Genomic DNA, 15,042 nt, shown 5'->3' with positions numbered 1-15,042 from the left:
CCAAACACTAGCGCCCCTTGCGGTATTTGGAGGCTCCAAAAAGCAGTCGCCTAATTCCCTCCATGCTCTAGATAGTAGGCGCCCAGCTTTTGCCCATCATTAATGCCAATTAAAGCCTGCTTTTGCTTTTCTCGGCTCCCGTGCTAAAAAATAAGGAATTTTTAATTGTACCACTCTTTTACACCCTCTGTTGGCAGTTTGACCAATTAATTAATACCTAGGGAATTGCTCTGCACAATTACACATACCAAGGGTTTGCTAGGGATTTTTACTCCCCGAGTTCCACACACGTGGCCAAACTCTCGTGCCCTAGATGCTCGAGACAATCACACGTAAATTCCCGAGAGTTTAAAAATTAAATCTCAATTGTCCAAGAATAAAAATTAGATCCTCGTGACATACCCCCCTCTAGAAACACGGCAAACGTCCTCGTTTGTTAGAGAAATAAAGAACAATATGAATTGCATTGACAACGTTGTCCCAACTGTCAACCAAGTCTGTACAAGAAAGAAACCAAAAGAAAACATGTGTCCATAATGAGATGCATTGACAGAGCTAACCGGACTGTCAACCATCTCTGTACAAGAGATAACCAATCGTACATAATGAAATGCATTGACAGTACTGACCTGACTGTCAACCATTTCTGTACGACAACCACCACAATGCATATATGATTTGTAGAGCCATGGATAACACAAACATATATCACTGTAAAACATTGGATCCATTAAAAACATAGTGACTAGTACACCAATCATAGAGGTCCCGCGGCAGAAATATTGTCAGCCCAGTTCCTCGGATGACATCAAATGTCACCCAGCGACCACTATGCATCACGAGTTGTCTGTGACAAGGGAGTGGAGTTACCCCCCTCTTGAGCATCAGGCAATGCTCCAGATCTCTGCTCTGCTGAACCTGAAAGAGCCCTAACCAAAGTCGGCTCCAACTAGAAAGCCTCAAGGTAAAGCTGCAACAACTAAGGAGTATCTGACAGTTCCTCCTCCAACCACTTCGCATGCAATGGTGAATAATCTCGAAATTTCACCAAGTAGCGCTGTGTAACTTTACCTCTTACTTTCCGATCTTTATGCACCAAGACCTGCTCTGGAGACTAGTACAAGAACTTCATCCAAGTCTTCTACTTCAGGTTGCATCTCCCAAGGTAGATCCTCTGGCACATCTCCCTAAAAAGGCTTAAGAAGACTCACATGAAAAGCATTGTGAATTCTCCAGTGATCAGGCAACTGTAACCTGTAAGCCACATCACTTAACACCTCGGTCACTTTAAAAGGCCCATAGTATCGCATACTTAACTTAGGAAAAAGTCGAGTTCTGCCACGCATACTTTTCAGCCTTGCCTTTTGAAAACGCAGCAATACATAATCCCCCTCTTTGAACTCAAGTGACCGCTGATGACGATCTGCTGCTTCCTTTTGTTTAGCTTGTGACCGCTGAAGAACTTGCTTCACCTTCTGGTAAGCCACTTCCATACTTTCCACATACTTACCCGCCTCAAAAATCTTATCTCTTTTTTGCAAGATAGGTGGAACCTTACGGCCTCCTTCCACAATCTCAAATGGAGCCTTACCTGTAGATGACTGCACCATGTTATTGTATTGCATATTCTACCAACGGTAAAAACTTCTTCCACCGAGTCTGATGCTCCGAAACATAGCACTTGAGAAGATCCAATACTGTGGAATTAGCGTGCTCCGACTGCCCATCTGTCTGCGGATGAAAAGCAGAGGAAAATTGCAAAGAAGTGCCCATATTTTCAAACATACCTCGCCAAAACAAGCTGGTCATGCAAGAACCTCTATCACTGATGATAGACTTAGGCATACCATGGTACTTGAAAATGTTATGCATAAACAATTTTACCATATGTTCAGCCCCAATCTTCTTCCGTACAGGTACAAACTGCGAAGTTTTACTTCTTTTAAAAAGCCGCGCGCTTCGTGTTTGCCATATCAAAAATTCTTAAGTGCAAGGGTCGGCTTTTGGATTTCTCGTTCGATTGTTCTGTTTTAACCTGTAATCGCACGTTGCAGATTTGTTGAAGCAGCTGCTTAATCTTTCTCAAAGGCTCGAAGATCGCTGCGACTTTTCAAGCCGGTAACTTTGTTTGCCATATCAAAAATTCTAAAGTGCAAGGGTCGGCTTTTGGATTTCTCGTTCGATTATTCTGTTTTAACCTATAATCTCACGTTGCAGATTCGTTGAAGTAGGTGTTCTTTCTCAAAGACTCGAATATCACTGTGACTTTTCAAGCCGATAACCTTGTAAGTCGCCTGTCTTTATTTTTCGCCAAGGCTCTTCTGAAATCGTGAATCTGCGATCTTTTTTCAAAGATCCAGTCCTCGTTAGCACTAGGCTTTCAAACAACCAGCTTTGCCATTTCAAAAAAACTAAAGTGCATTGGCTTTCGATTAATTGCACCAATTCTTGTAATGGTATTTCGGTTGTCCATTCATTCGAACTTTTACGCAATTAGAGATGCTTTCTGTTGTGCTTTTAACGAAAAGCAAAAATCTTTTCGCTTTTGATCAGTCCTCGCAGCATGGCAGACTTCAAAGCAACTAGTCCCCTGCAAGAAACAACCAGAGCAAACATCAGGGCTAACAAAGCAGCAAACTCCGAGGTGTACATCATGCGAAAAAGGCCATTGTCTTCCGAGGAAATAGAGATATCACTCCAAGAGAGAGAGGACTTTTTTGTTGGTAGAGCCCAACGATGCGTCGACCTCGAAAGGAATGACTTTAAAAGAGCAAGTAAAGCAAGAAGTGGATGAAATATTGAAGAGGGAAAGAAATAAATAGAATGACAATCTGTATCGGCCTCTATTTGCATCGAGGGAATTAGCTATTGTCAGTTTGCTGATGTACCAAAAAGAAAGGCTAGATGAGATTGTGCGCAGGACAATTCAGGGCAAGGCGAAAGAGATCGAAAGGGACTCCAGGTGGGGAGACACTGGAAAAGAACGAAAACTAGCGAAGAAGAATTATTTGAAAAAGTTCGGCAACAATCCCAACATGTCGTACTTCCCGCTCTTAAGAGCAGCAGAACAATCAGACAATCAAGCTTTTTCAGAAGTGTTGCTCGCAGCAGAACAGAAATTCCTGGATGAATATGCAAGAGACGTCCAGCCATGCCAAGATTCGATCAACGTCAGAAACAACATGCGAGCTTTCAGGTTTGTGAAGAAGTACCGAGATCAAAGTGCGCACCACTACAACCACATGGAACAAGAACGAGAGTCTATTGAAAATCACATGAAGTCTCGGAAGCTGCAGGCTGCAGTATTGCTGGACTTGGCCAATGCAGTGAAAGAAGATTGGCTCGTAGGTGACTTCAAGGTCCTAGGCAATTCAACTTGCAGCACTCTGCAATTGGAAATCTCCAGAAAGATGGTAGAACTGGAGAGTGTAACTGGCTTCAGCATCCTTGATTTGACAGAAATGCAGTAGTCTCTCGTGTCTCAAAGGCCAATTCTTGTACAACAATGGACATAGACACATGCTACTTTTCTACAAAATTAAAGATTAGTGCATTGTATAGATGTATAGAAGTTGAGGTTTATTTTCATGAACATTGAGGTTAGGTTGCAGGTTTCTTGTGAACGCTCTTGTACAGAGATCGACATAGACACATTCACAAGAAACCCGCAACCTAACTTCAATGTTCATTAAAAAAAAAACCTCAACTTCTATACAATGCATCTTCAATTTTGTAGAAAAATAGCATGTGTCTGTTCATCTTTGTACAAGAGTGTTCACAAGAAACCTGCAACCTAACCTCAATGTTCATGAAAATAAACCTCAACTTCTATACATCTATACAATGCACTAATCTTCAATTTTGTAGAAAAGTAGCATGTGTCTATGTCCATTGCTGTACAAGAATTGGTCTTTGAGACACGAGAGACTACTGCATTTCTGCCAAATCAAGGATGCTGAAGCCAGTTACACTCTCTAGTTCTGCCATCTTTCTGGAGATTTCCAATTGCAGAGTGCCGGAAGTTAAATTGCCTAGGACCTTCAAGTCACCTACGAGCCAATCTTCTTTCACTGCATTGGCGCAATACAACATCCTGCAGCTTCCGAGACTTCATGTGATTTTCAACACTCTCGTCCTTGTTTCATTTGGTTGTAGTCAAAAAGGTGCACACTTTGATCTCGGTACTTCTTCACAAACCTCAAAGCTCGCATGCTGTTTCTGACGTTGATCGAATCTTGGCATGACTGGACGTCTCTTGCATATTCATCCAGGAATTCCTGTTCTGCTGCTGCGAGCAACGCTTCTGAAAAAGCTTGATTGTTCTGCTGCTCTTAAGAACTGGAAGTACGACATGTTGGGATTGTTGCTGAACTTTTTCAAATATTTCTTCTTCGCTAGTTTTCGTTCTTTTCCAGTGTTTCTCCACCTGGAGTCCCTTTCGATCTCTTTTGCCTTGCCCTGAATTGTCTTGCGCACAATCTCATCTAGTCTTTCTTTTTGGTACATCAGCAAACTGACAATAGCTAATTTCCTCGATGCAAATAGAGGCCGATACAGATCATCATTCCATTTATTTCTTTCCCTCTTCAATATTTCATCCACTTCTTGCTTTACTTACTCTTTTAAAGTCATTCCTTTCGAGGTCGACACATCGTTGGGTTCTATCAACAAAAAAGTCATATCTCTCTATTGGGATGATACCTCTATTTTCTCGGAAGACAATGGCCTTTTTCGCATGATGTACACCTCGGAGTTTGCTGCTTTGCTAGCCCTGATGTTTGCTCTGGTTGTTTCTTGTAGGAGACTAGTTGCTTTGAAGGCTGCCATGCTGCAATTAATCAAAAACGAAAAGATTTTTGCTTTTCGTTAAAAGCACAACAAAAAGCATCTCTGATTGCGTAAAAGTTCGAATGAATAGACAACCGAAAAACCATTACAAGAATTAGTGCAATTAATCGAAAGCCAATGCACTTTAGTTTTTTTGAAATGGCAAAGCTAGCTATTTGAAAGCCTAGTGCTAACGAGGACTGAATCTTTGAAAAAGATCGCAAATTCACGATTTCAGAAGAGCCTTGGCGAAAAATAAAGACAGGCGACTTACAAGATTACCGACTTGAAAAGTCACAGTGATATTCGAGTCTTTGAGAAAGAACACCTGCTTCAACGAATCTGCAACGTGAGATTATAGGCTAAAACAGAACAATCGAACGAGAAATCCAAAAGCCGACCCTTGCAATTTAGAATTTTTGATATGGTAAACAAAGTTACCGGCTTGAAAAGTCGCAACGATCTTCGAGCCTTTGAGAAAGATTAAGCAGCTGCTTCAACGAATCTGCAACGTGCGATTACAGGTTAAAACAGAACAATCGAACGAGAAATCCAAAAGCCGACCCTTGCACTTTATAATTTTTGATATGGCAAACACGAAGCGCGCGGCTTTTTAAAAGAAATAAAACTTCAAACTCTAAATCTTCTTCCGTACAGTCTCTCTATCACAAATTGCACACAGGCGAAAATACGGCATACACAATCAAAAACGGTCACTTCTCTTGAGTGCCTGCGGAAACTTTGCAATGCCAAAAAACGGACCCTGAAACGGCCTCGAACCGCGATTTCGACACGTCAAAATCCCAAGCTTCACACCAGGGGACGTTGAAATAAGTGACAGTGCACCTTGCACTCACGGCTGTGTACCTGCAAAGATATGCTCCCCAACAACCAAATGAAAGGAGGCACAGATCCTCTTACTAGGGTATCACGACCTCTACTTGTTGCTTGAGCTCCTCACCACGAACCAAGCTCTGATACCATGTAAAGATTACGGGAGAGAGGGAGGAGACTCGATTGCAGCTTCTTGACAACATACACAAGAGAGGAGACACAAGATGTGGAGGCTGAAGCTTATCTTCACTTAGTTGAAAATAGCACACAACAACAATATAATAGGAGAGGGGTATACCCTATATGTCAAACCCTAGAATATGTGGTTCATATGTAAACCCAAGCCAAAACATACGTGGTAGTCTAACTACACCACGAGTACAACCAACATAGGCGATGACATAAATGATAGCCACCTAGGAGACACATCGGGGCTAGAGCTTGATATCTCAACAGTGGTTTGGGTGCTTCCATCTTCTATTCGCTGTGGTTCCGACTGTGTTCCTTTGTCAATTACCTCCGGGGCCTCTAGTTGTTGCTGGCGTTGTTCTTCTTGTCGAAGTCGCGCCTGAAGACGAGTGAAATACACTCCGTTTCCTTTACCATGGTATTGATCTAACAAACGGCTTTGGTTTGGGACCATCCATGCCCCTCCGATGTGCTGAAAGGGTTGAGATCCGAAACGGTGTCAGTAATTGTTTTTGCAATGCTCACGGGTCTGGCTTCTGGAGATGTCGGATATGTGCTCGCAGGTTCCGCAATGTATTTTGGAGAAACTTCAAGAGAGCTTTTGCCTTTTCGGACGATGATTCACGTCTCTGGTGTTTCAATCTGTTAGTCTGCTTCTGAATAGTACGAGCCTCCCCGCGCTAGTGCCAAATGACTTCTTGCTTAGTTCGAGCGCACGAATTAATGGCCTTCATTGCTGCATCGGTCCGTCATGCATCTTCATCTCTTTCAAAACGGAAGAGTCTCAACCCCAGCACTGGTCTTCCGAGTGATTTGGGCCCTCAAACCCGCAAGATCGCCAAGTGTTTACTGACTTAACGTCACAATTATTTACTATTAACATAAACATCTTCAACATTCGTTCTCAAGAATATAACCATGTCGGTCAGAATTGAGATGTCGGAACAAAAATAAAATACTGGAATAGAAACTCAGAACAGTAAAGCAGTGCTTAGAGGAACGAGAAGATGTATATTCATTGCATAAACTCCACGATAGATCTCTCTCAAAAACAGAGAGTTACGGTTCAATAATTGATGCGCGCTGGAAGTTACAACAGCTCTGTGTGTATATACTTTTCAAGATATTCTATTATACTATATATAATGCCTTTCCTAGAATACCTTTCGTTAACACACTTACTCTAGTGGAGGAATTCCTGAGGAGAGTCCTTATCATTCCCACAAAGCCTATCCCAAAGCTAGCACTTTCCAAGCTCTCAATTAAGAAATTCCACTCTACTTCAATAGAATAGGGATTGTTTCATTTATAAAATGTGTTCCCCTATCGTTCACTATTTGAAGTGGGCATCCAAACTTCGCAATAACATGTTCATATAAGAACTTAGGGGTGGATCGAGCATCAATTTTCCTTGTTGCTCTTGCTTCAGCCTATTTGGTAAAGTAGTCCATGGCTGCGATGATATATATGGCTTGGGTATATTTAGCCGCCGGTGATTGGTCCAATAAAGTCTATGCCCCATTTCTCGAAGGGTTGGTATGCTAGTATTCTTGTCAATGGCATTCTATCCTTCTGATGAGGAATGGATGCCCTCTGACACGGATCACATCTTTTCACATACTCCGCAGAATCTCCAAACAATGTAGGAGAAGATTTATGCTCGAGGCGTCTTTATTACCCAACCACGGCTCTCTTGTTCCAGGGCAAGCCTTATGGGTATGTTTGGATATTAAGGGTTCCAGGCAAGGGATCCTCAATATATACGCAGCTACGGAGGTGGGAGCGAGAGCTACTTTCTAGCGTACGGTTGTTACTTCTCTCTTGGTGATAGACTCCCGGATTGACTTCAACAACTTGGAGACCTTGGAGGACCAACAGGGATGGGGAAGCGGGTTCGAGGATATTGCGCTATGGGAGCACGAGGCATGTTCACCATTGGTGGTAGGGATAGTTGTCGACATGCAGCCTTCAGTCGATGGTCTGGTAGCCTAGAGTTTTCCTGGGGTTTTCGGCGAGGGAGGATGACTATTGGAGCACTTGGACGACTTCTACATCAGTGCGGGGAGGACGGACGGGAATCGTGGCCAGGACCACCCTGTCAGACCATGCTCCTGCTTTACTCACCTTAGACTCCCGCACTCAGCCATTAGCTCCCCGTTCCTACCGCATTCCCGATTCGACCTATGAGCGAGAGGACGTGTAGAGTAGCATCATGGAGCTTTGGGCACGTGACTAGTCTGAGAGAGACATAGCGAGCAGGTGGCTCAGGCACCTACGGAGTCCAGACAGATATGCCTTGAGGCGGCCTTGAGAGCCAGACAAGAGGCCTGGGCGAGGGAACGAGGACTACACAGAGACCTCGCTTCCATTCAGAGGCTGCAGCAGTCATCCCCCGGTTCTGAGGCACTCAAGGTATAGGAGATCCGCGCCCGCACTGCCTTGGACGAGGTCGTGCACCAGAAGTTTGAGATCGCCTTTCATGCTTCTACCTCCTCCTGGGCAAATAAGGCGGAACGCATGAACGGAGAGTTCTTTAGGACGCATGGGCTGCGACCAGTAGATGAGCAGGTCAGATGCCTATGAGCGCAGGATGGCAACCTACAGACGGAGTGGGTATTCCTAGAGGGCACCATGTGGGGGATGGGCTTCCTAGAGTAGTGGATCACAAGGTCTAGTGTCCTGATTCTTTAGAAAAATGGAAGTATGTTTGTTGTGCACAAGGCATTCACCTTGACTAATAGCAATTAAGACAAATTTAATTTTGGGAGAAAGGGCCTTTAAATGGTGGATGATCCTTGAATATATACCTAAAACTTGAGAGCGGCTCAAAATTGAGTGCCTCAAAGAGTTTCCCCTAAATGATCAAGATACTAGTTAGGATTTTTGGAGAAAGTGGTCATACATAAGTCCTTAAAACATCACGGCTTATAAATAGGCGACCTTAAAATTGAAAGAAATTATTGAATACCGAAAGGTCTAGGAATATATCTGTGGATTAACAATAAGATTTTAAGGTTGAGGTTAAATGGAATGAGGTGTCTAGACTTGAATGAGCTTTTTTTTTTGCCCAAAAGTATATAATTTTATAGGAGGACAGAGCAGTGTATTCATAGGTTAGTCGGTGACAGGATCGGAACCTATGGGCCACAATATAGATGAACCCCGTTCCATAAAAGGTAGCTTAGAAAAAAAGGAAGTCCAGTAAAAGACCCACCACAACAAATAATCTTGTTGGGGCTAAGTATAATGCTAAAAAAGAAGGTTCTTAACCCAACAAGATTATAAATTTGCAAAGAAAGACATGACTAGAATTATTAATGAGAGGCTACAAGTGGTGCCACATCGAATTAAATTATGGAAACCAAGCAAGGGTGAAGGAGGGAGATCAATGAGGAGAAGCAAGAGACCTCAAAATATATGCTATTATTTATGTGTGGCTCGCATACAAAAATTCTACGTCTTCTCTCCCCTCATCCATTCGTATATGGGAAATGAATACTCCACAACTCTCAAGAATTTTCCCATCTTTTCTTTCACACATGGTCCTAAACTTTAATTCTAGGCCACTCTACCCCCCATGGGAACACACGCCCCACATTCCATTCAATATCTTTGCATCTGATGGCCCAATTGACGTGGGACCTGGTAACCCACACCATCCCCCATCCCCCTCTGGACTCCATGGCGGGGATGGGTAGTGTTGTTGCCACAATAACACAGCCCCATGCCCCGGACACCATTACTAACTAAATAGGTTGCAGTTGTACCACCTTCAACAAAACTGACCCCCCATTATTTAATGTGGTCACCACAAGAAAATTCACTCACAGCGTGTTTGCCTCTTATAAAGCTCACCATATAAGAAAGACTCTTTGTACTATGCTTCTTTCCTCCCAAACCTTATATTGTAAGCTTGCATCTCACTCAATTATGTATTGCATCCATCTGCTTCAACCAAGGCTCTTCCAAAGTCACATCCCCCGTTGCTTCATAGGGATAATATGAAAGGGCATCTCCATCAACACCCCAAACGCATTAGTATGACTCTCCTCACCATATATACTTTCATAAGACTAGAACAAACTTAATCTTACAAATTGAGTGCTTTTTGAAGACACTAAAAATTAAATTAAAACCAACAAAGAAAACACTTACATATATATATGTATGCATGCATGCATGCATGTATACATACATATTATATATATATATATATATGTATATATATGTATATATATATACATACATACATACATACATACATATACATATATACATATATATACATATATATATATGTATATATATATATATATATATATATATATATATATATATGTATGTACATAAACATACACATACACACACATACATACATACATACATACATATGTATATGTATATGTATATACACTCTTTTTTTTTGTAAAACTTTTTTGCATAGTGGGAAACCTGAGAGGAGGTAAAAACCCACAATATTACATCAATAAAGAAATTCCGCCCAGAAGGACAGAATTCAAGATTCTAAAACACAAAAGGCTATTATAAAAGGGGCTATGATACTGAAGGTGTTGGTTGAAAAACCACATCCTCCAGAAGTAAACCCAAACGTTTCAAAATGAAAAATTGTACCATCATCAAAATAAACTTTTTTCGGTCCCTTGTGAGGTTTCTTCACATAAGCAGGGAGACGAAATTTCTGTATCAAAGGATCAAATGCTTCTTGCAACTGAGGATCCATTTGCTCCAAAACAAAAGAAACCCTTTTTCTAACAGCAATAACATCAGATGTCTGAGGGGCATGCTGCCCAGGATCTGCATCAGATGTAATATCCTGAGAATCTGACGATGAAGATGCAGGCTCTGAAGTAGCATCCTCAATCGGAGTATCCGGCATAAATTGAGAATGCATATGAGGCAATTGATCAAGTAAAGTACCCATATCAACCAAAACAGGCATAGTATCCTTAAGAGGCAAAGTGTTGACAAGAGGCATATCCTGTGGTGATTGCAAAGGCATATGTTCCTCAAAACACATCCTTAGCTGGCAACACACACACTGGCTGGTCATCCACATGTTTATCAAAGGCATTAACCGAAGTGACAACATCAGGTCTCACATCTGGCATCAGTTTGTCATACTGAGGGTTCACACATCTCCATTCATGTTTATGCTTAGGCTGCTCACAAATGTTGGTAAAGAGAGGTGGCGAGATGCGAGTTGGAGCCAAAGAGCCTTTCTGTCTTTCCGACTGACGAGTAGAGGACGGGCAACTCCGAGCAAAATGACCAATTTGCCTACATTTGTAACACGCATTCGAAAAAGAAGCAAATTTTAATTGAATGCGAAAAGGATACACCAGCCCATAGTCAATATCCATACACGAAGGTATGGCTGGTCCATATTTCACAAGACACAGAGGCGGATATCCCTGCTTTGAACCAGAAAATCATCTTTGGGAATATGCAACACTCTCCCCAGCAAGGGTGCAATAGAAGAAATATGGGGGAGTAGAGGTACATGCAAGGCCTTAAGAGTGATCCACACCGAACAAAAGCGTATGAGGGTCCTAGCAGGGTCGAAAAGGGGATCCCAAGGCATAGCATAGGCAAAGAAGTTTGCGCCGTGTATCCCTGCTGAATTGACCAACCGATACACAGCATCCGAATCCACACATGAGCAAAGTAAAAGCCCTTACCAAGGAAGACGAAAGAGATGATTTTGTCAACCCCAATAGCAGCAGATGACCATGCACGTAGCGAAGACGAAGTCATTGTTCTGCCCATGAAATAGAGACACACACCTAGCTACTGCGCTTGTGCAATATTGTGAAGGAAGGGCTCAGGAGGAAGAGTTTTGCACAGGGCGGAGCATGAACTTTGAGCCTCCAAAACTAACTCTTCACAAATACGAAGTAAAAGATCTCTTTGCAAGGACGACGAAGGAAAGTCTGAACAAGCGTCTTCACTGTTTTGTCAAGATGAGAAGGAGAAGAATGAAGAAGGGCCCGCTTTTTCCTAGCGGAGACGCAAGGAGGAGGTGAAAAAGAGGGTGAATTGAAAACAAAGTTTGGACGATGAGACAAGGGTAAAGGAGAAGAACCAAAGGAACAGGGGGGAAGGGTTACGTGAGATGAACAACCAGGCAGGCACGACACATCAGGTGGAGGAATTGCAGACGAGAAAGCACCCGGAGGCAAGGCGGTGGCCAAGGGCGAGCAGGAGCTGTCCATCTCCGACACACACACACTTATATACACACACACACACGTAAACATATCATTTGGTTTATTAATCATAAGCATAGCAACACTTTCGTTCTCAGCATAAGATGCTACTTTTTGGGTTTCCAAAAAGTCCAGACTTGCTTGCTTGGACAAATCCAATGCTTACTTAAAAGTGGAATATTTGTAGAAATCAGAAAAGAAGAGAAGAAGAAAGAAATGAGCAAAACAAATTTAAAAGACCAAATAAAATAAACACTTAAGAAACAAGAAGATTGATAGAAAGCATTTATAAATTCTTTCTTTATTTTGTATTTTAAACAATACATATGTTGATGTAAATGCTTGTGTGTGCGCACACACGTGCATATGCAAATATGCATGTGTGCAATTTCAAGAGAGAAATAAAACTTCAAAAGAAGGTGGGCTTTGAAGCTCCCCACTTTGACTTCGAATCTTACGATCAATAATCCTAGCAAATAGGTGCAGACTCTGGGCACGAAATGGGCACAAAACAGGGGCCAAAGGTGGCGAAGGCCGAGGGCCAGAGGTGGCGAAGGCCGAGGGCCAGTAGTTGGCTAGGTCTGGCCGACCAGCTGGCCGACTAGAATGGGGTCGGCCAGATTTGGGGAGGGCCGACTGAGCCCTATTTAAGGACCCCCTCCTGGGGTCATTTTGCACAGTTTTCAGTTGCGGTTATCAGCAGGAATCATGGCACCTTCAGGAGCAGTGCATGCAGCATTCAAGAGCTGATCTGGAGCGCACTTCCGGGCTGGAGTAGCAGCAGAATTTTGGCGCAGATGCAGCAGAATTTTGGCGCAGATGCAGCAGAATTTTGGCGCAGATCTGAGGCAGATCTGGGAGCAGAAAGGAGGTGCAACATCATCACCAATTGGGCCTACATCGGGGAGGTGAATTGGGGGTTGATTGGGCAGCAGACTTAGCTCGTCAGTAGCTTCTAGTTGGGCTGTATTTCAGGACAGCAAACTGGACAGATCTGCATTATCGGACAAAGAGTTTACTGACGCTCGTGGAGCATACAAACTCGGGGATCTAGAGGTGCCAGGCATCTAGTAGAAGAACCTTTTGGTATTGTATCTGTCCAGCTTTGGGCCAACGGAAATACATTGTTGGTTGCTTCTATACTTGTCTAATGCGCACTGTATTTACTGTTTCGCATATTCAGTTTCTCCATACATATTCTGCTGCGCATGTTGCACTCTTTTCTAACAAAGGCAATATTCCAAAGAACAACTAGAATGCAACACACTTCAAACTTTCTTCATTACTTTTTTGAGATTATAGCCCAGCAAAAGATCAAATTAGTGAAATCCCTATACACTTCACGCATGTCTTGTCTACCATCTTAATTTCGTAGCTTGAGACTGCATTACTCTTCAGCCCAAGCTTTTCAACTAGTCTGCTGACTAAGGATGTTTTGAGGCTGCCCCACCATCAATGTACACATTATCCACCTCCTTTCCATCAAGGTTGGCCAAGACCAAGGGTATCCATCATGTGGCCTTTGTGACTCTCAACTGCACCTACTACCACCTTCCTCCTCAACCTGTGGGTACTTATTTGCTTTGCAAATCGGTGCCTCAAATAAAGGCTTAAGGCTAGCAATTGTGGGATGGGTGTGGGATCAACAAGTTGACTTACATCCCTCAAGTTTGGAACCAATCCAACACTCCCTATCCAAGTGGAATATACCGATTTTCCGTCAAGAGGATTCTCTCCTCTTCCTACAAGCATGATGTATTTGCATGTTCCCCATTCTTTTCGAAAATCCTCTTTCCTACATGCACATCGACCTTTGCGTTGACTTCCTCCCTTGACAACTCTTCAACTATATACCTGGATGAATCCTGGAAGATGCCCAAACTCATCAAATAAAAAGTGCAGTTTATAACTTCATCGTAGTCATCCACTAGATAATAAACAAGCAACTCCATTTTGCATACTAGGGACTAGCTACTATAACATCCCCACTAGCGTCATCAGCTACCGCCCATGCCACTAACTCATCAAATAAAAAGTGCAGTTTATAACTTCATCGTAGTCATCCACTAGATAATAAACAAGCAACTCCATTTTGCATACTAGGGACTAGCTACTGTAACATCCCCACTAGCGTCATCAGCTACGGCCCATGCCACTTCTTTTTCTTCTTCCTTCTTTCCAACCAATCTTGGGCAATCACATGGCCCCTCCCACGGCATTCAAAGCAAACCCAGCTCTCTCGCACCAACACACGTGGCTTTCTTTCTAGCTTGACATGCCCACACAAAATGCAACTTCAAATATGAAAACTTTGTCATCATCTTTTCAATTGTCCTTTACAACTGACTTCTTAGCATGCATGTCACTGGCACTACCTTCTCTACCAAGGTGACAAAGGCCCCTACTAATCGGCACCATGGTTGCCCAAACAACAAATTCCACTTCCAAAGTCATCTTCGTTTCTTTTGCCAATGCCATTTGTAACATCTGAGCTTTGTTAGAGTTCAATGCGGGAGTGTACACATGGGAGAGAGAGAGATGAGTGAGTGTGTCCGATGTAACTAAGAAATGAGTATAAAAGTACAATAAGTAGGCTACAAAACCCTAACACACACCTTAAAAGTGTTGAAACCGAACTACGTAGGATCGTGGCACTTGATTGAACCAATTGTATTTATTATAATTTATGAACAATTACTTGACAAATAACCAACAAAAAAGAAAATAGATCAAGAGACACCGTACTCGGGGTCAAGGTGTGACCCCCGCTTGAAAGCTTCTATATTGCACCTTCTCACAAAACCGAGACTACCAAGGACTATTGGGAATCCGGGACTCAAGACTTAGACAAACATACAGACCATAACCATAGAGATTCCCACGACTCCTCATCAAGAGAGAGGCCCAGTTACAAATATAGATGCCAAGTTCACCAATGGTGCCACCACACAATCTGAAGATTTCT

General features: G+C 42.7%; 1 protein-coding gene across 1 annotated transcript; it reads right to left on the bottom strand.

Annotated features, from left to right (window-relative positions):
• Positions 1-979: 979 nt before the first annotated feature.
• LOC147624739 (uncharacterized) lies at positions 980-1,610 on the bottom strand. Its single transcript, XM_086819871.1, has 2 exons — positions 1,212-1,610; positions 980-1,114 (listed from the first exon to the last, which is right to left on the bottom strand). Exons 1-2 carry the CDS (start codon positions 1,608-1,610, stop codon positions 980-982), a joined length of 534 nt encoding a protein of 177 aa, XP_086675997.1.
• Between the last annotated feature and the right edge of the window lie 13,432 nt (positions 1,611-15,042).

The sequence above is a fragment of the Cibotium barometz genome, chromosome 25 (genome assembly GCF_041138505.1).
Source record: "Cibotium barometz isolate CiBa-2024 chromosome 25, ASM4113850v1, whole genome shotgun sequence".
Lineage (NCBI taxonomy): Eukaryota > Viridiplantae > Streptophyta > Polypodiopsida > Cyatheales > Cibotiaceae > Cibotium > Cibotium barometz.
The sequence above is the reverse complement of the archived record's forward strand: the minus strand, read 5'-3'. Positions and strand labels throughout refer to the sequence as shown.